Here is an 18,683-nt window from a genome sequence, read left to right on the forward strand (position 1 = left end):
CACATGGACCTCGCGGTCAAGATGGACGAGCTGATTTCAGTTCGGGGGCGGGGAAGTTCAGGCAGCACTGAATTGTTTGGCACGATAGGCCTCATCCTCAGAATGGTGGACTCGCTTGACGTGCAAGTTAAACCGGAATTGGCAGCGACTCTCTCACTTCCATCCGTCACGCCTATAGCAAAGACATCCGGCACCCACCTCACTCTTTTCGGGTTCTTTAAGCGGCTGGAGGTTTTGCGTCAGAGACGAGAAGCGCCTCCAGACCTAGCGGTTATGAAAGGGTTGTCCGTGGGCCCCGGGGCGGTGGGGGTGGCTTTGGATGTCGTTAGCGACTTGGAGGCCGCTCTGCGCTTGCGCGACGAAAGCGGCAAGGATTCCGGGGTCAACGTGGCTCCTCTGGGCTCGCTGCGACTCTTGAGCAGCGAGATGGTCGTCAATCGCTCGTCTCTTAGATTTTTCTTCCGAGCTGGAGACCCACGAGTACTCCTGGAGGCGCATCTTACTCCTCCATCGGATGTACGTCCACTGGTAATCCGAGCTGCTGTGGCGGCCTTACACCACTTCAGTAACGTCGGTTCGCCGTGCGTGTCGGTACTTCTAAACGTTATCTCGGCGTAAGTCCAGCGGAGATGCATCATTCAGCTCCAAAAAACCGGCTGAGGCAGATGGAGACATGGCCAGGCTGATGGACTGGGCCACACGCTTGGACACAGAGGGCCTCCCAGATTCCTTGAATATGCTGAAGGATGGCGATGCCATGTTCTGCTTGGGATCCTACGTGTTGAACGAAGCCATACTTGTTCGGTTGGGAGAGAAGGGGCTTGGTTTGAACGCACCTCCTTTAGAGACGGAGCTCGACGAGCTCGGGGCCCTTATGAAGCCGGTGGTTCTTTTCTGCAATCCCAACGCTGGCGCCTGTGAACTTCATGGCATCTCGGACGACTGGCTTGCGTTCTACGTTGACCGGAAAATCACGTTCTGCAGCTACAACTACCGTGGCTTTGGCAACTCGCAAGGGCGCTCGTCGCCTGTGGCGGTATGCGACGACTCTGTGAAGATCGTAAAGTACCTCACACATGGCCTAGGCCTGCGTGGCTCCCGGTGTATTGGTGTCCACGGCCGATCCATAGGCGGCCTTGGCGCCGCAGCCGTCGCCCACCACGCAAGCGAAAGCGTAGGCTGGATATGCACGGACCGCACATTTTCGACGCTGGAGTTGGTGGGGAAGGCGATGCTCGGTCCTCTGGCTCAGCACGCCATGGTTATGGGAGGATTCGGAGCTGACAACGTCCGCAATTTTTTAGCATCTGATAGCTACAAGGTAGTGTGCTGTGACCCTCGTGACGAGATTGTACAAGAAGAGTCCTCTTTAAAGGTTGGCATTGCCCGGGCACTGATGCCCTATAGCGGACCGACCACTGTATGTCTGCAGACACGGTTTCTGTTGGCGTTGCTGGAGGCACCGGAGGACGCCGCCATGGCGGAGGGGGCGAACGCTGACGTCGCTGGGCATTTCATGAAGTCCCATGCTGGGGAGAGCCTGCTTAGCATGGCCACTGCGGTCCTGGCTGCACTGTCGCACGTTGACGCCGCAGGCCTTCAACTGAAAGAGACACTGGAGAGTCCTGAACGGCTGAAGGACTTCCTCTCCGTGCTGGCCGCCTACGGTCCCAGACTTGATAAGGTTCCTCGCGAGACAAGGCTGGATCCTGAGGAGCGAGTGGAGAAGATTTACGGTCAGAGCCGGTCCAGGGCTCTGGGTGGGCTCGGTCGGTGCCGTGACGCCCTCCTGCGCGTCCTGAGCAGGCCTCCTTCGGTTGATCATCTCATCAGTCCTGAGAGGCCTCTCGCCGCCGCGGTCTTACTGAGAATCGAATCCGCTTGTCGTGCTCTAGTGGACTTTATGGCTTACGTAGAGACCTGGCTGGCCTCTCGACCACTGGAAAGCCCACTGAAGACCGGTCGCTTAGTAGTCCTCTCCAATGGCCACAACGGGAGTCTGCGAAACGAGGAAGAAGCCTGGTTGGACCTGCTGTTGTATGCCAGCCCTTTGCGTGGTGTGCTGTTGCATGCATGATCTATATGGCAAATATGACTGACAGCCTGTCACCTGACGTCATCAGAGCGGCCTCTCCGAATCGAACCACCAGGCGACAGCTCGCCGGTTTCCGCGAGTTGAAGGATGATCTAAAGACGCTGAAGCGCGGGTTTGTGTCAATAGATCAAAGTCGCGTAGGTCGCGTGGTTCGACAAGACATTTGGGAGACCACTGTGAGAGCAGAGATTGCTCGTGGAGTGATGTCTAAGGAGCTGACGACCAGATCCAAGGGGAGCTCGAAGATCGCGCGGGGCCCTTTGGAGGAGACAACCACTGAGCCTGATAGCCCTTCGACACCCCAGCATGATATAGTTAAACTCACGAGGCTGTCGTCACGCGCGGAGAAACGGAGAAGTCGTGTCGAGCGCGTGAAATCCAAGGAACATTTGCACAGCACATCTCCCGGTCGACGACGGCTTAGCCCACTCCAATACTGCGACACCTCTAGAGAGCGCGAGGAAATGAGTTCTCGGTGGATTTCGGAGGGTGATACGAAACGAATCAAAGACGTGGTGGTTGTTCCGGGTGACACGCAGGCTCGTTCTGTGTCCGCCCGGCATGCACTGGGAGAACCGAGCACCCCGATGAGACACACAGCCCTCGAGTTGTTTTTCTGGCAGAAAGTGAAGGAGGAATATCCTCTGGATTGGGAAGAGAGAGCGAGCCACGTTATCAGTCAGAAGCGCGATGGACATATTAGGTTAGCCCTCTCCAAACCCCTACCAAACGCCCAATCGCCGGCCCGCATAACCGGCGTTGGGGACTCACACGTGGAAGTAACTGGCTCCCCACGCCAACGAAGCTCCCAACGAGACCAGCGACCAGCAGACCTGTCCCAATCTCGACCACGTCAACGAAGCTCCCGACGAGGCCAGCGACCAGCAGACCTGTCCCAATCTCGACCACGCCAACGGGATCTGTCCATGAACTCCCGATCTTCGGACACGACCAGTGGCGCCATAAGCCAGGTGGCGATTCCGACATCCTTTGAGACGGCTGACGTTTCAGGGGTCGGTTCTTCTAAGGCTATTGTTATATCGTCGGTCTCTCACGGCCGGTCCACTGAAGAGCTCTCGGCAGCGACTCTCACTCGTGTATCCGGTGAAGAGCTCTCAGCCACAACTCTCTCTCAAGCGTCCGCTGATGATCTCTCAGCGACAACTCTCTCTCGAGCATCCGCTGATGAGCTGTCAACTCCGATTCGCAGCTTCATGCCGCCATTCAAACCCTATGATACACCTCGCTGCTCCCAAGCGGACAGCGCGGAGACAAGCCAACACATGGAGGGGCACCTCGACGAAGCTGTCCTCACCCCTAAGGAGTTCCGTGTGCAAGCTGTGAACCCTGACCTCTCCTGCAGACGGAGATCGTCAGCTGACCCTGGCTGGTTCGGTGCCACGCCGTCGCCTCGATTAGAGAATGTGGTGTGGGGGCCGGTATGCCGTTCGGTGAGCCAGGCCACAGCGAATGGCTACTTTAACGATGTGCCGACAACGCCGCAACCGGAGTCGCTGCCGAGCGCTAGCTCCGTGTCAGGATCCAGTCCTAGGCTAAACCTGGCCTCCTTCAGCCACCAGTCACTTTCAGCCATGGTGACGGCTCGTGCACCTGCCCCAATTATGACGAGTCCCGCACCTAAGAAGGTGTTTACTGACTCCTCACCAGAGTTCAACCTCAGTGATTTTAATTTTAACGCTGCTGAACTCCCGAAGATGCCAACGAGTGCATCAGCGGCGTCGGAGAAGATGAAGAGCCAGAGGAACGTTTTGTTTGATCTGCCCAGCGATGAACATATTTCCAGCGACCAAGTTGCCGCTGTGAACCAACCCACCCGCGCCCTCACCCTCAACGCTCAGCAACCCAGCGACGGCGAACTCGAGCGTGTTCTCAAGACCGTAAAGGCCCCAGCCCGCCGGACTGACACGCTCAACGGCCCAGACAACGGCGTGATGCGGCAGCGGATGATGACTCACGTGGACAACTCTGACGAGATTACCCGCGTTCGGGGCTGGAAGGACTTCGCCAAGGTGCGCGACTTCAGGCTGCGGTCTCTGGACTCGCTGCGGGCGATGTCCGCGCTCCTGCGGCTGACACGGGGTGTGCAGATCGACGCCATTGTCAAGGGTCCTGGCGGAATCAAGAGCATGCGCGGATTCACGCTAGCAGTGAATCACGACGCTAACGTGTCCAACATTTCTTTGACAAAGAGCTCCAAGCGAAAGGTATACCGGTACTCAGACCTGATAAGCGTCGACTACAGCAATATCTGCCTGCAATTCCTCGTGGACTCTCTCAATAGCGTGGAGTTCTCGCAGATTAATTTCGATGGTGAGACCGGCTTTCTGTGTGGACACAGGTATTGCCCAGAAAAGATTCACGTGTGTCTGCCGGTTCAGAGAGCACACGATGCCGGTGATCATTTGCTTTCTGAACGATGAAGACAGGTACGACTTCATTGAGCTGACGGCGGGCATAACAAAGTGAAGGCGGCAGGGAAAATTTTACTCAGGCGGTTGAACGACGACAACGTGGAGTTCATTCTGGATTCGTGATGTAATTGGCGAGCGCGCTCTTCCGACAAAGAGGACAGTGACAGCTCTTGTGGAGCCATGGCTCGATACATGTACCATGAAAGTAATGGCCACATGGCAATCTAATGACCTTTTGCCCAAACTTGTAAGGCTCGATGCAAATAGTACAGGTCTTCTGAGATGGCCACCGTACGACACCTTTGTCCAGCGTCTGGAAAACTGCAGGTGGCAGTCCATTCTTCATGGGCCGTTCGGTTCTCAACGAGGCTGCAATTGCCCTTTGAACGTTCACTGCGTCCGAGGTCATGCCTGCCCGGAGCCTAACGGGCGTAACGGTGGCTTGCGCGCTAACCTGGTGCCTTGGCCGGATGGGGTTGATCAGTGCGGCCACAACACGTGAAGGGCGGACGCCCGGGTCTGCTCTGAACACGCGTTCGGTGCGCCGGTCTCGGGGGAGCAGTTCCCTGGGTTGTCGTGAGGGTTGTCGTAAGGGTTGTCGTGAGGGTTGTCGTGAGGGTTGTCGTGAGGGTTGTTGTGAGGGCGGCTCCCCAGGCTTTCGTGGCGACGGTTGCATGTCACAACCGCACAGCATGACATGCCACACCATCAGTCTTACGAAAAAACCATGTTTTCCGTCAGCATAGGAAAGTTAAACAGTTTTTCATCGTTAGTTTTACAAATAGCCATCAACACGAGTCTGAGCCAAATGAGCTGCATCTGGAATGAATTCTCCAGCGTGCTCTGCGATCAGCTCTCCCGGTGACGGCATGCAGCACATAAACAAGCGCGATATGAAGCCTTGCCCGGAGGCCACGCCCTGCACGGCCGTCACGGCAGCGGTTACCTGCTGTTGGGCTTCCGCTACTTGTTTCTGAGCGTCCTCAGCCTGCTTCTGAACGGTCTCTACTTGTTGTTGGGCCTCCTCCGCTTGTTCCTGCACAGCTGCTGCTTGACGTTGTGCTTCCTCAGCTTGTTGAGCTAGTCCTAGGTCTCTTAGAGCCATGCTGATAGTTGAGATTAGTTAAACGGGAAACGGAGTCCACCCCACATTCTTGGATGTTGTAATGATGTTCAATTTTAATTTTAAACGAGACAGTTTTAATCGCGAAAATAAAAATAATTCACTACATATTTAAACTAAACGCGGTTGGCTCCATGCGTTCTTTGCGCTCTTATCTCCTTGTGGTTCAACTTCTCATTCCCCTTGCCCCCAGCAGCAACGACATTCTTGAGAGATTTGATGGTGCCAAGAACCCAGTAAATGTTCAAGTAGCCTGCTAGGTGACACAGCAGAGCCAGGCCAGTAGAGGTATAGAACGCCACCTTGTCACTGCGAGGAATCTGGTGATCCCGACCCTCGTTCAGGCCATAGGTCACCATTCCCGCGACGACCGTAAGATCGCTCATAACTGAGGAGAAAAGTCCGATCTTGAAGAGTATTGAGAGGAATGCGAGGCCGCAAATTTTGCGTCTGTAAACACTTGTAAGCGCAGACAGCCCCATGATCAAAGCCACACTGCCAAACGCGATGTTCGACCACGCTACCCAATTCTCGTTGTGGTCCAAGACAGCCAGAACGGCGTGCGCCACGTAAACCCCTCCGCCAAGCAGCACGAGCAGCGAGATTAGCACTGTGCCCAGTCTGAGGCTGCAGGGACAGCAGCCGTAGCATCGAGAATAATCTCCCTGTGATCGAATCATGCTAAATGAGTATTACGTCAGCAATGTTTTTTTGGTGTGGGGTTAAAGTACTTTCTGCGATCGAATCATGCCAAATGAGTATTGGGGTTCTAGATTCAAAGTTGGAACAGCGCAATTAAATCGTCATAAAAAAACTTACTGCGGGAAGGAAAAAGCAACTATGCCATAGTCAACTCCATGTAGTTCTTCTTCTCGTCTCCTTTGCCACCCGACTCGAAGACTCGCTTCAACGACTTGATTGTGCCAAGAACCCAGTGGAAGTTAATGTAGCAAGCAATGTGCCACACCATGATCAGGGCGAAACTGACATAAAAGGCCACCTTGTCCGCGTCAGCGTATTTATCGTCCTTGGCTTCATTGACGCTGAAGGTCACTACACCAATAATGAGGATGATGTCGTTGATGATAGTGAGAATCACTGAGACCTTGAAAACCAGGGCGAGCAGGCTTATGCCTCCAGATTTCTGTTGGTAGACGCTGACCATGGCAAAGACGCCCAGACCGATCCATAAGCCGCCGAATACTAGGTTGCAGAAGTCGACCCAGCTGCGCTGGCCCTCAGCCAACCCCACCACCGCATTGGCCATGTACCCCACGCCCTGCAGCGCAATTGCCAGGGATATCAGCAACACGCCGACTCGGAGGCTACAAGGGCAGCAACCGTAGCAGCGGGAGTAATCGTCTTTAGAATGTAGCATCAAGGATGAAGGATTGTGTGATATGCGCGATTTCTCGTCAGGTGTCGTGTGGGGTGAGGCCGGCAATGTGGGTGTGAGTGGGGGCCGGCAATGTGGGTGTGAGACGTGAGGCGTGCGTACAGTCGCTGTCTACTTCCGGAGACGTGTGGTTTGGAGGCAGCGTGCGTACTTCGGGACAGCGCACCGCTGTTCTATGCAAGTAGACATTGAGGGTTCTATGCAAGTAGACATTGGGGGTTCATAGATTGTATCAAATCGATAATTGTATAAATCATGCGCATCTATTCAGTGACAGAGCAAGAACCCACAGTTATTGGAGTTTTCTGTGCATCCTTACCCGTTTCGAATGGCGGAGCCTCAGTCGATCGCAAGGCACCGCAAGGGAGCGCTTGGAAATTGAACGTGACCCAGCTCAGTACTTCGCACACTAGAAATGTGCTGTCTTCTGACGTCACACTCTTTCTGTGCAACTCTCCCCTCCCCGACAGCTCAGCTCACCTCCGTCTACATGGCGGCCTCTCCATGATGTGGATGGATGACATCGATGAGGCTGATTGCCTCGACTGTCTGGCAAACCCAGACCCGACTGCGGGGTCTACAGCGACCGTTCTTCTACCTTCAGACACTGCCGAGCATATTCTGGAGCGTTCCAACTACGGCGTCTACTGTGAAACTGGTGACGTGCCGTTCCCTGGACTCTCCACACTGGCGTTCATCGCTCCAGCCAACAAACGAATGGAATTTCTAGACCTCTTACAGGTTTCCCTCTTCGCAACTCAGTTCCATCGAGCCGACATGATGCATGCGTTGACCGCCAACAGGGATGGTATTGACGACTCGATGGTGTGCGCAGCACTTGACGTGTTGATGGCACAGCAAGTACCTTCCGATCAGCTGTGTCGCACATCCATTCGAAACTCTCTATTCGCCTCAACCCCCGTCGGCGACTACGAGATGCTCCTTGATAGACTCCTGCATAGCGAGGAGCTCGGCAACAGCGCAGATATTATGCGGGCGGTCTGGGGGCCCACTGTCGAGAGCGGGGCGCTGCAGAATCCCGGTGTTGATCGGGAAGCCTGGATGGTGGAGTGTATAAAGGGCGAAGGAGGACTTATCGCGCCTACTGAGGCCGTCTTTCGCTCTATCCTCGTCGGTCACCTACTGAAAAACGGACACGCGGCTGAAAGCATCAATCAAAACACTCTAGTTACCGCACTCCAGGAGCTGCATGACGCCGATGACGCCACAAAGGCCGCTATCTTCGAGAGCAGCTTGGTAGGGTTCTGCCTCTTCAACCGAGTGGCATCGACCTCTGAGGACGATGAACTGCTGACCGCTTGTCTAGGAGATCAAATGGTGAAAGGTGTTCCGGCCGACAAGATTGGGAAGTGGGTCAGACACATTTTCGAGTACCTTGGCTCTGCTTTCCCATCGAATGTTGGACACGATGTTCTGGATTTCATGAAGATGTTATTAGACAGGGGTCTAACTGTGGGGCAGCTACAGAAGACAATGGTGGAAGCGGCAATAGATTCCATGCTTCCCGATGACCCTATCGTTCGTAATAACCTTTTCCGAGGTTTTGCTATGAACAGCATCCAGGCCAAGAAAGGGCTTCTGCGATCCCTAAAGTTAGATTCCGAAGACGACGACGCTGACCAGGCCTGCCTTGACACGTTTTGGAACGAACACGACCAACTGAACGATGTGGCGAAGGATGACCGTGTGGGCATGGCGCTTCGTCATTTCCAACGGATTCATGGCACCAATTGGGTGCCCAGGGAGCAAAGGGAGCCTACTGACGCGCCCATGTCAGCCCAGGACTGCGGTGATTTTCAACACCAAGGATTCGGAGACGAAGGCTTCGGTGGGCAGCCAAGCCGCGGGCTCGGTCAGCCCCGTCAAGGACGAGGCCCTTCGCATGCAAACCGACCACGGACCTTTTACCCACCCGGGCCTCAACTATTCGGCTCTTACCAAAGCGGATACGCACCAACCAACGGAACCCATTCAGACTGTGGACCTCCGAGGTTTGGTGGCCCTGGATACTACGCTAGAGGACGCGGATCCTACGCTGGAGGACGTGGTGAACCTGGATTCTACCCTCGAGGACGTGGTGGACCTGGATCCTACCCTGGAGGACGTGGTGGACCTGGATCCTACCCTCAAGGACAGCCCGTTCCATCGCGAGTCAGTCCCTCGCCACCTTCATCAAGGGGGGACACGGCCAGCCCGGCGGAGTCTTTAGGTGGTGTTGATTGATTATTCGGTTGGCTTATGTGCATAAATGGACCTCAATGACGAATCTTTGACCCACATGAGGAAAAGGGTGACCCACATTAGGAATTTTTCCCAGACCAATATTCCCAGACTAAAGCCGGTTGCGCTGCCGGTGGGACATTTCTTCAAGCTCTCTTGCGATGCTGTACACCGCCTCGACATTGTGTATGAACTTCTCGGCGGCGACGACGGACTCAGGAGACGGTAGGGATTTTGAGAACTTGACCGCCAGCCAGCTCAGAGTGTTCCGTCGGTGCTTTGGCGTGATACGCCGACGGGTAAACTGGCGTATGTATAACGAGGCGCTGGTCAGGTCAACCACAGTTCGGATAGCTGCCAACGGACCATCTGTTTCGGTCAAGTAGTTTTTGGCAGTTTTGAGGATGTCGTGGGCGGCTGGCAGCAGTCGATCGTCTTCGAAGTCGATCCATTTCCCCATGTCAGGCGTGGGCTTGGACCCCCCTAAGGTCACGTGCACCTCTTCCATTACACGCAGGAGCATGGTCTGGACGGTGGTCTCTGCCTGAGGAAGACAGTTCGCCATTTGACCGGCGACGATGCCGAGGCCCAGCATGCATATCATGAAACGGTCGCTTTGGTTGAACTCTGCCGGTTCACAGGTAATTGCCGCGTCCCACAAGGACAACCACTTGTGTGCATCGGCAGCGGGTGCCACCGGCAGATCTACCGCGCGTGTGAGTAGTTGGTCAGGTTTGGTGCGTAAGAAAAGGCCGACTCTGCGCATGTGCATCTCATGTTGATATCGGCGGGCGTTGTATGTCTGAAACAGTCGAACCGCCTGTTGACAGTAGGCAAGAGCTTTCGTGAACCTTCCAACGCTGGCCATGTGGTCAGTGAAGCTGACGTAGTACCCGCGAGTAATGCAGAGAGCCGACAGCATCTCTGGGCCCTCAGGTAGCTTTCCCAGAGAGTCAAGGATGCGCTGAAGCCCCACGGTCAGGCAATGAGGAACAAGACTCCCGGTGGCGCTGAGCAGTGGCGCTACCACTGCAGCTTGAGGGTCGAGAAAACGGCCAACCGTCTCCCAGCGACTAACAAAAGTGACAAGACCAGCAGGGGGCGTTAGCGGTGGAAGAATATCGCGGTGAGCGTCGGCTTCCAGTTTGGCCAAATCAACAATCGTCGCCTCCGAATTCTCTGCCACCCGGAGTAAATACGAGCAATACTCAAGTTGGATTCTCAGGGGGGGAATGTCAAGCCAACTTGGAAGGGGTACCGCCCCCGTCTCCTTAATCGAGTCTGTCAAGCGTCTCCGTTCGAGCCAGGTGACCCCTCGCATTCCTGTTGCGAGGAGCCACAGAGGTAGACAGGGAGATTCTCGACGGGTGAGGCAGCAAACCCTCGCCAACCCCACAAGCGTAAAGGTCAGGCAGCGTATGAGCGCTGCACCGGTCTCCGACACGTCAAGTGTCAGGTCCTCCAACAAGCCGAACGAGAACTCGCAACCGAAAAAAAAGTCAAGCCCCACATGAATGTAGAACAGTGCACGCCACAACCAGCTTTCCACTGAAGGCGACCTCTGGACATCGCAGGCGAATACTGCAACCAGAACCTCCTCTGCGGTCAAGAGGAAAAGTGAGTAGGCGAGGTACGCTTCAGGGATGTCCTCTGTCAGAAGAGGCAGGCACTCTGCTAGGAGCAAAGGGTCAGCCATGGTGCGTGCTGGGCGTAATAAAGCGCTCACGATATGTGAATCGTAAGACACGCCCTCAAACCACATAGTCTTCAAGCTACCCAGCAGGCGACGTCTCTTCTCATACACACGAGGCAGATCTGAGAGGGCGTTCTGCAGAATAGTATCCGCGAAGGAAACGTCGAAGGAGGTTCCAGGCGTCGCAATGTCCGCCTCAGCCACGAATGGAACCAGTGCTTGCAGAAGTCGAGTTACTCGTTCCCGTTCCACCACCGGGATCACCCTGATGGTAGCAGCCTCCGCCTGCAGCCACAGTAGATCTTGCGAAGAGCCTCGGAGGGTGTTCAGCATGATCTGGGCAATTCGAGTCAGTTGGCCGTATGGTCGAGTCCTGGAAGCTACCTTCTTGACCGAACTCAGAAAGAACAAAGGCGGAGCTACGGCAATGTTAGTCAGCTTGCCTGCCTTCAAGATGAAGACGATGACCACAGATCTTGGCGATATGGTCTGCATAAGCAGGAAGTTCAGTGGGGGCTTTAGCAGCATGCAGTCAGGGCAGGGACAGACATCGTCATGGTCTGTGTGGAGGAGGAGGATGTATGTCTTGCCAACGGCTGTAAGATCTTGACTTTTAGCGGTAACCAGAGGAGTTTCGACGAGTACGTCTTCAGACTTCTCTCGTCTGGTGTCCTCCACAGAAGGCTTCGTAGTCAGGAACTCCTGAGACATTTTGGGGGTGCCCGGTGCAGACTGGAGACCCGGTTTGTCAAGAATGGATAACAGCAGACCGGAGTCCACATCCAGCTCCGTGGATGCCGAGTGGAGAAGCTCGTTGTCGACCAAAGGTCGTACAAGCTGCTCAAGATCGACCAACCAATCGCATGGCAGGGCGGGGGCCGCGTCGACCTGGAGAGCATGGGAGATTGGTGGACCCTGAGGCGCGAATTCCGGCGGATCAGCGTGCAGCGGGATGAATTCCTGGAATCCACCCACCAAATCGAAGTCCTCAAACTTGACCATCGGATTAATGACAGGGGCGGACGGCGGAGGAGTGTCGTTGACAGGAGGCAGTGCGGCCCAGGGGTCGCATATCTGTAGCGGTTCCGTTTCCCTAATTGTAAAGAGAGCCAAGCCATTGGTACGAGCGTCGTTGAAGCGCCGGAGTTCCAAGGTGCGTTCCTGGAGGTGGGGTGTCGAGGTCAAACTGAGCTCATGCAGAGAGCTTAGTGCATCCTCTGAGAGGAACAACTTGAAGGCGAATTGTATTTCGCCCTGAGTTACGAGCAGCACTGGCTCCATTAAAAACGTGCTTTATCGAAGACGGCGAGAAGACAAACCGACACAAACAGCGCTTAACGAGGGCCCCACATGGCAGCCAGAATTCCTTCCTAATCATCAGTATGCTCTTTTTCAGTCTCTTGGCCTCAGTATGTGCGTCGCTGTCTGTAGGCGACCTCACTGGCTCGTGGGTCTTGCTGAAAGCTATGGATGGTATGAAAGAGGTGGAGCTTCCTCAAATTCCAACTCTGGAGTTCAGAGAAGCATCGAGCAATGAGGTGGAAGTACGGTCACGGGTGGTTAACAGCCTCCGAGCAACTTTGAAAGTCCACGGCGAGGCCCGCTCCAAGCTTCAGTTCCGAGGGGGCGAAGTGATGAGCACTCGAAAGTCGGGGGCAGCGGACTTGATGGCAGAAGAGTATTTCTTAATCGGTTTTCTCGAGAACCTGGAAAGCATTGTGGGCAGGGGAGAGCGGCTTGTTATGCTAGCCCGCGATCAGCGACTTTACATTGAAAAAGAGGAAAAGCTCAACAGGATGAGCGCACATTGAGAAGGAGGAAAAGCTCAACAGGATTAGCGCACAGAGGGATTCGTGACGGAGACATCTGAAAGACGATCATTCTCATCGATGGTGGCTCTCAAATTTTAAATCATATCTGATGTATCTAATTCTAACGACACTATATTCGGTGAACGACACAAAATTCGGTGAGGGTGAAACTAGAAGGGATGGCAACGCTTTGATTAGAAGTCTCCTACACGTTCTTATGTAATGATACAGAGTATCCCGTTCATCTAAAAGCTTCACATCTTGCGTTTGGAAAGGTGCTTCATCGCCGACTGGAGGCCGAGAGCGAAGAAAATCATCGCTACCGACAGCCATTGCAGCGACGACAGCTGATGGTTGAAGTAAAAAACCGACGCGAAGACAGTGAAGAACTTTCGCGTGGTTGTAATCAACGAAAGGTAAAGCGATCCGAATGATATGAGAGCCGCGTATATAAACGTTTGTCCTAGACCACCAGCGAGGGTTAGGCCCAAGAAGGCTGGCGCCAGGTCAACGTTTGAGCTCACAAACTTTAACGGCGCATGTCCTTCCAGCAACAGCGTGAGGACCAGCGAGTTCAACGCAGTGAATGTATTCTGGATGAGCATGAATTGTACGGAGTCCATATGACGTTTCCTCATAATGGCATCCTGTCTGGGTCCTGTGAGAGCGTCGCCTAGCAAGGACAGCCCCAGAAGGACCCACCCTAAGAGCGGATTCGCTGTGTCTGGCATGGGTTTGCTCATGCCACCTCCCCAGTTGAAGCCGATGAGTCCAGTGGTGACGAGGCCCACGCCAGCCCAGTCGTACCATGGGAAACGCTGACCGTACACAATGACGCTTCCGAGAATCACTGGCACCAACTTAGCGCTTTTTCCAAGCACCTGTGTGGGGTAGCTCACATGAGTGAGTGACGCGTTGGTGCAAACCATAGAGAGAGAGCTGGTCAGTGAGCAGAGAGCGATCTGACGCCAAGTGCCGTCGTGAATCAGCGGCTTGATCTCGTTGTAGAGAGATCTACCACTTGTTTTCCTCCAGGCGTAGACGGCCAGAGCCAGCAGAACGTTCCCCACGGAGATCAGAAGCACCACGAAGCAAGGGCCGCTGAACTTCTGCCCTGTCGTAGGGTCTCGTTGACTGAAAATCTTCTCCTGAAACAGTCCAAAAGACAGGAAGAAGACGTATATACCCACAACGATGACTGCTTCTTTCAACCTGTGTGAGGATTGAGACAGTACTCTACATCGCTTTGGGAATTCTGATTTAAGCTGCAACGTCAGAGTCAGGTTTGTTTAAGAAAGGCTGACTGTTCATATTCCACTTCTTGTTGCTCGTGCCCTATACCTTGGTATCCCTTGCTGCGAGTGTGTACTGTGGAGAGCGCCTCCCGGACTCGAATCGTGATGTACACTGCCAAGCCGAGATTGGTGATTAGTCCCAACACCACCAAGTAGGACCAGTAAGTTTTGTGGTTCGCCTCTGTGAGCTGCACCTGGGACCCCAACAGGATCATGAGGGTAGTTAGTGGCAGGCAACCCAAGCTCGAGGCCAGCCATTGACGAGTGGTCAGTGGCGCAACGCCAAGGATGAGGTTACTTAGCGAAAACGGACTTAACGGGGATAGCCGCAGCAAGAAGACGAACCACACTCCGTCGCGCTCAATCGCCATAAGAGTCGCTGTAAACAGGTCAAACTGCTTCCCAAACTCTGTGACAAAGCTCTGGAACACGAACCGCGACAACCAGAAGTACATCAACCCTGCCGTCACCAGGGCGGAATAACTCAGTGTGACCGCCAGAATCACTCCGACAGTAGGATTTATCTCTGCTGCATGACTGAAAAGGAACCCTCCGAAGAAATTCTGAGTGGAGACCGTCATTCAGTCTCACAAGCATCTCCACGGGCAACAGCAACAGCAGCGTCGTCACGTAGATCAACCAGTAACCACCTAGTGCCTCCGGAAGCGAGCCTTTCTGGATATGAGACAGCCATCCTTCAACAGCGTCCTTGACGTCGCTCCACCTGACAAGCAGGATAATGGCGAACACCGCTAAGCCCACACCCAAAATGGCCTTCACCACCATCAACAGACTGCGTTAACAGCCCTCAGAACACGCACTAGAACACTCTGTTACGATTGGTGAATCGTCCGCTGTATGATACGTGAACCGCTGCTCACTGTGAATGCAATAGCGGAGCTTCCGCAGAGCCCTCGACGTCATGCATTCGGCGAAACACGGATATTGGATAGGTGCCACTGAAAGACCGGCAAAACAGTCACGAAATGCACTCACACGTCACAGACGGCTTTGACTGTTGACAATTATGGCAATAGAATGGAATGGGTTTCCATCGAACACTCCAGCAAGTTGATGAATGCCGAGCCTCCATCCACGAGTTTGGATTGTGACGTAGCGATGGCTGTGAGTATGGCGGCCTTGGCGAACTCAGTAGCAGTGTCCTTCACAATCAGACGGCTCAGCTCCACGAGCACCTGGTTGACGTCCCAGCCAGCGGCGCGTATCTCGACCACCGCTGCCTCCACATCACATGAGGAGCCGGAGCGACAAGTTTCCAGCAAAGACGTCGCAACCGTCAGAGGCGGCATGCCGGAGATGTTCTCCACCATCTCTTGAGTTACCTGCTGGCCCCAGGAAGCGGTAGTCTCCAGCAAGGTGATGGACGTCCGCATGTCCCCTTCAGAGATTTCCAGGATTCGGTCGACTGCCTGTGTATCGAGGACTACGCCCTCTCGTCGCGCGATGCTCATCAGACGTTCCCGTTGGGTATCGGCCTCTACTGGTTCGAACCGGTACACAGCGCACCGAGATTGGAGTGGGGGGATTATACGTGAGATGTAGTTACAAAGGAATACGAATCTCGTGCTCTCAGTGTAGTCCTCAAGTACCCGGCGCAAAGCTGCTTGAGCGTCGTTTGTCAGCATATCAGCCTCGTCGAGTATTATTACCTTCCATGGAGGCAAATTCTCATTCCTGCTCACAAGAGTCCTAGCGTAGCTTTTGATCTTGTCCCGCACGACTTGGATCCCTCGATCGTCACTCGCATTCATTTCGAGCAAACGAGATTTCCACTCGTTTCTGCGTCTGTTGAAACGTGCCAACTCACTTAAACAGATCCCTACATAGAGCATGTACCGCTGACGTTTTTCCAGTTCCAGGCGGGCCGTAGAATAACATGTGCGGCATCTCCAACGTCTCTACCACGCGCTGCAAACACCTCTTTACCTCAGCCTGTCCATACACCTCAACAACACTGGAAGGCCGGTATCGTTCCACCCAAGGAAGCGACATTGATGTAAAGCTGAATTATGGAAGGTTTAGAGAGTACATTCCTTCCTCAAAATTCACGTCTAAGGGAGCTGCTGAGACTGGCTCCTTCAGGGCAGTTGAAACGTGTCGGCGACGCCTGCTCCGTACTTCTCGTGGAGAATCTCGGTCAAGCAGACGATCCCGCTTCCGTGAACGCCATCGACACTGCTCTGGCTGACGAGTATGAGGCTCGCGGCACCCTGCTTCAGCTCGAGTCGCAGGGGGGGCTGGAAGCATTCAGCGTCCTCTGTGTTGATAGCCGTTGCAGAGGTTCGCCTGGTGGCATTGCCTCTTACTTTGACCAGCGCCTCGGATACAAGTACATGGTAGAGACGCGCACTCTAAGCGTCCCTGTACGAGACGACACGCTTGAAGACGTTGAATCTGAAGTCGTGGACGGGATGCGAGATGAGTTCCGGCTGGCCCTGGAACAGGGAATCATGGGGTACTTAGCAGAGAACACATTTCAGCCCTCAGGTTTCCTCGTATGGCTTCGAGTGGCAGGTGACGTCCGCAAGGTGACTATACATATGATCACGGAGCACGTCGACCCCGTCAGTTGCGTTTTCGGTGGGGAGTGCATTGACATCGACACAGCGCGTTGGAAGTGTAGTATTAAGTTCGAGTTTGAATCGGGGAAAGGCACAGAGTGTCGAGGCGAGGTAGCGAGTCATGCCGCTCTACTTGAGGCGGAGAACTGGTGCTTCCGGCAACGAAAGTCAGACTTCGACCAGGAACTACTAACACTCGCGTCAGAGGACACTAAGTCACCTCAGGCACTCACTACCGCCGTTCTGGACCGCGTAGGCCGAATGGAGAAGCAGGTGCTGCGAGGCCTGCGCAGGGTCACCTACACGGTGAGATTCAGGGAGATCGATAACGCAGCCTGGGTTGGAAGGCGTATTCCGAGCGAGAAACAATCATCCTCCCTCCTTGACTATCTCGTCAGTGAGATTAGTTAGAGCGGAGCTGGATGAAGCTCTGGGGCGGACCTGATATTCGAAGGTCATCACTCCAATACACGACCAGCTGTTTAGTCAGTCAGAGCAATCGGCAGGACATATTTCATGTGCGAACCAATTAACGATTTCGTCGGATGCCTAGTGTTGATTCGCTTTTGCTTGCATCGATGGTGTCCTCCCACAGACCGTCGAGCTCGCTGAGGATTCAGTCTGCAGTTGCTGCGGAGACGCAAATCGTAGGCCTTCCACGGTTTACGGAGGAGCTGAAGAGGATCGAGAAGGAGCTGATTGACGTGCTGACAGGCCGAAGTCGCGTGCCTTTGGCTGCGTTGAAACGGCTAGTGCGCAGCTACGGCTCGATATTCGCACTTCTCAGTCACTCGAAGGTTCCGATCGCTGGAAGCGCAGACCTAAAGATGCTGAATCTTCCGAGACGAAACGTTGACCTCTACTTCTCAACTCGTCACGAGCGACTGACGCTCGTTAGCCTCTGGATGTTCTCTGCGTCATCCAAAGAGGCCAGCAAGACGATTCGACAGCAAACGCCTCCAGATACCCATGTGGACGTATTTAAATTCCGAAAGTGGGTGATGCACATGCAAGCCGCCCTCCCACAGCAATCACCGGCTTGGTTTGTCGATCACTGGAGACTCATGGCGAAGGTGGCCGCCTATCACCGCCACCGCCGCAAGGCTCTGATCGAGCTGCTAGTGGACCGCGAGAACTCGCGACAAAAGCTAAGCATGGAACCGGCCCTAGACGTCTGTCGCAGGAGAGATCTCCACGCATCTGAGATTTCCGGGGTCTATGGCCTCATTGCGGAAACGTACGGTCGAAAGCTCTACGGGTTGGATCAGTCGCGACGGATACTGAATCAGCTCCCGCAGGCCCACCGCGAGGCTGTAGCGTCTTGTGTTGAGCCAGAGGATGCGAGGTGGATGACCAACAGCACATTCGCCAACCTTGTTCAGCACATTTCAGCTGCAAAGCCACGCGTTCCGAATCAGCTGAAAAGGCGCAACCTGTGCTCTTACAGCCGTCCCAAACTGTCTAAGCGAATCAAGAAGCCAGAGGAGGACGATTGGGAGATGGTGCCGGATGAACCGTCAGGGGACTCGGTTCTACAGGTCGTCGCCTCACGAATATGTGCTACCGTTGAGCCGGCATGTCCCAATGACGACCTGCGCTTGGAGACGTTCATTGTGAGCAACCCCAAGGTTAGCTTTTTCGGACCCTTAGGCACAGACAACCTATCTCCTGTGTCCTCCATGGTAGCCCGGTCTGGAAGTCGTGGAGTGGGGTACGCAAGCCCACTCGTCTCACGCCAGCGTCCTCTATACCTGGACCTCGACGTGGCAAAGTGTGAGTCGGATACGGAGTTGCTGCAGCGCTATCTGGACGTAAGCTTCTATAGCAAAGCTGTTCTTAAATCTTGTTTTGCGTGACAGGTGTCGAATTTACACAAAAAATTTCTTCCGACAGCTCAAAATCATCTTGTTTCGCATCCGGCATGGATCTCCTCAAGAAGATCTCACGGTCTCTGACTCATGGAAGCAAGCGGCCTGCACAGTCATCGACGCCCAAGTCTGGCAAAGCCAAGTTCA

At 54.4% G+C, this 18,683-nt stretch overlaps 10 protein-coding genes across 18 annotated transcripts; 4 read left to right on the forward strand and 6 right to left on the reverse strand.

Moving 5' to 3' along the window:
- On the forward strand, positions 1–4,650 carry KVP17_000504 (uncharacterized protein; the record flags this gene model as incomplete). Of its 4 annotated transcripts, XM_068523218.1 has the most annotated exons (5): positions 1–614; positions 643–2,064; positions 2,103–4,426; positions 4,455–4,578; positions 4,608–4,650. In XM_068523218.1, coding segments are annotated over 5 exons (4,527 nt in total), but the record flags the coding sequence as incomplete, so codon positions are not given. The 4 variants fall into 4 exon arrangements, with proteins under 4 accessions (XP_068374236.1, XP_068374237.1, XP_068374235.1 ...); XM_068523219.1 differs by lacking the exons at positions 643–2,064; positions 2,103–4,426; positions 4,455–4,578; positions 4,608–4,650 and having other exon boundaries at positions 22–618; XM_068523217.1 differs by lacking the exons at positions 1–614; positions 2,103–4,426; positions 4,455–4,578; positions 4,608–4,650 and having other exon boundaries at positions 674–2,077.
- A 652-nt stretch (positions 4,651–5,302) lies between these two features.
- KVP17_000510 (uncharacterized protein) lies at positions 5,303–5,632 on the reverse strand (the record flags this gene model as incomplete). Its single annotated transcript, XM_068523285.1, has 1 exon — positions 5,303–5,632. One exon carries the CDS (start codon positions 5,630–5,632, stop codon positions 5,303–5,305), a length of 330 nt encoding a protein of 109 aa, XP_068374247.1.
- A 134-nt stretch (positions 5,633–5,766) lies between these two features.
- On the reverse strand, positions 5,767–6,330 carry KVP17_000512 (uncharacterized protein; the record flags this gene model as incomplete). The annotated part of the gene is made up of 1 exon (XM_068523315.1): positions 5,767–6,330. The coding sequence occupies one exon, from the start codon at positions 6,328–6,330 to the stop codon at positions 5,767–5,769; it is 564 nt and encodes a 187-aa protein (XP_068374249.1).
- A 158-nt stretch (positions 6,331–6,488) lies between these two features.
- Positions 6,489–7,028, reverse strand: KVP17_000511 (uncharacterized protein; the record flags this gene model as incomplete). The annotated part of the gene is made up of 1 exon (XM_068523294.1): positions 6,489–7,028. One exon carries the CDS (start codon positions 7,026–7,028, stop codon positions 6,489–6,491), a length of 540 nt encoding a protein of 179 aa, XP_068374248.1.
- A 273-nt stretch (positions 7,029–7,301) lies between these two features.
- KVP17_000507 (uncharacterized protein) lies at positions 7,302–9,276 on the forward strand (the record flags this gene model as incomplete). Of its 2 annotated transcripts, none has more annotated exons than XM_068523269.1 (2): positions 7,302–8,801; positions 8,845–9,276. In XM_068523269.1, 2 exons carry the CDS (start codon positions 7,302–7,304, stop codon positions 9,274–9,276), a joined length of 1,932 nt encoding a protein of 643 aa, XP_068374242.1.
- A 123-nt stretch (positions 9,277–9,399) lies between these two features.
- KVP17_000505 (uncharacterized protein) lies at positions 9,400–12,261 on the reverse strand (the record flags this gene model as incomplete). Its single annotated transcript, XM_068523236.1, has 1 exon — positions 9,400–12,261. One exon carries the CDS (start codon positions 12,259–12,261, stop codon positions 9,400–9,402), a length of 2,862 nt encoding a protein of 953 aa, XP_068374239.1.
- Positions 12,262–12,362: 101 nt separating this feature from the next.
- Positions 12,363–12,791, forward strand: KVP17_000509 (uncharacterized protein; the record flags this gene model as incomplete). The annotated part of the gene is made up of 1 exon (XM_068523279.1): positions 12,363–12,791. The coding sequence occupies one exon, from the start codon at positions 12,363–12,365 to the stop codon at positions 12,789–12,791; it is 429 nt and encodes a 142-aa protein (XP_068374246.1).
- A 254-nt stretch (positions 12,792–13,045) lies between these two features.
- On the reverse strand, positions 13,046–15,014 carry KVP17_000503 (uncharacterized protein; the record flags this gene model as incomplete). 3 transcript variants are annotated; one of them, XM_068523194.1, is made up of 5 exons in its annotated part: positions 13,046–14,003; positions 14,096–14,649; positions 14,678–14,879; positions 14,908–14,940; positions 14,968–15,014. In XM_068523194.1, the coding sequence occupies 5 exons, from the start codon at positions 15,012–15,014 to the stop codon at positions 13,046–13,048; spliced, it is 1,794 nt and encodes a 597-aa protein (XP_068374232.1). The 3 variants fall into 3 exon arrangements, with proteins under 3 accessions (XP_068374232.1, XP_068374233.1, XP_068374234.1); XM_068523195.1 differs by lacking the exons at positions 14,096–14,649; positions 14,678–14,879; positions 14,908–14,940; positions 14,968–15,014 and having other exon boundaries at positions 13,046–13,720; XM_068523196.1 differs by lacking the exons at positions 13,046–14,003; positions 14,678–14,879; positions 14,908–14,940; positions 14,968–15,014 and having other exon boundaries at positions 14,071–14,667.
- Positions 15,015–15,111: 97 nt separating this feature from the next.
- KVP17_000506 (uncharacterized protein) lies at positions 15,112–15,858 on the reverse strand (the record flags this gene model as incomplete). The annotated part of the gene is made up of 1 exon (XM_068523251.1): positions 15,112–15,858. One exon carries the CDS (start codon positions 15,856–15,858, stop codon positions 15,112–15,114), a length of 747 nt encoding a protein of 248 aa, XP_068374240.1.
- A 258-nt stretch (positions 15,859–16,116) lies between these two features.
- On the forward strand, positions 16,117–18,524 carry KVP17_000508 (uncharacterized protein; the record flags this gene model as incomplete). Of its 3 annotated transcripts, XM_068523276.1 has the most annotated exons (3): positions 16,117–16,974; positions 17,003–17,065; positions 17,289–18,524. In XM_068523276.1, the coding sequence occupies 3 exons, from the start codon at positions 16,117–16,119 to the stop codon at positions 18,522–18,524; spliced, it is 2,157 nt and encodes a 718-aa protein (XP_068374243.1). The 3 variants fall into 3 exon arrangements, with proteins under 3 accessions (XP_068374243.1, XP_068374244.1, XP_068374245.1); XM_068523277.1 differs by lacking the exon at positions 17,289–18,524 and having other exon boundaries at positions 16,117–17,079; XM_068523278.1 differs by lacking the exons at positions 16,117–16,974; positions 17,003–17,065 and having other exon boundaries at positions 17,247–18,524.
- Between the last annotated feature and the right edge of the window lie 159 nt (positions 18,525–18,683).

Source organism: the organism of the source record quoted next, assembly GCF_019968985.1.
Source record: "MAG: Porospora cf. gigantea B chromosome Unknown PgB_NODE_427_length_18683_cov_112.002, whole genome shotgun sequence".
Lineage (NCBI taxonomy): Eukaryota > Apicomplexa > Conoidasida > Eugregarinorida > Porosporidae > Porospora > Porospora cf. gigantea B.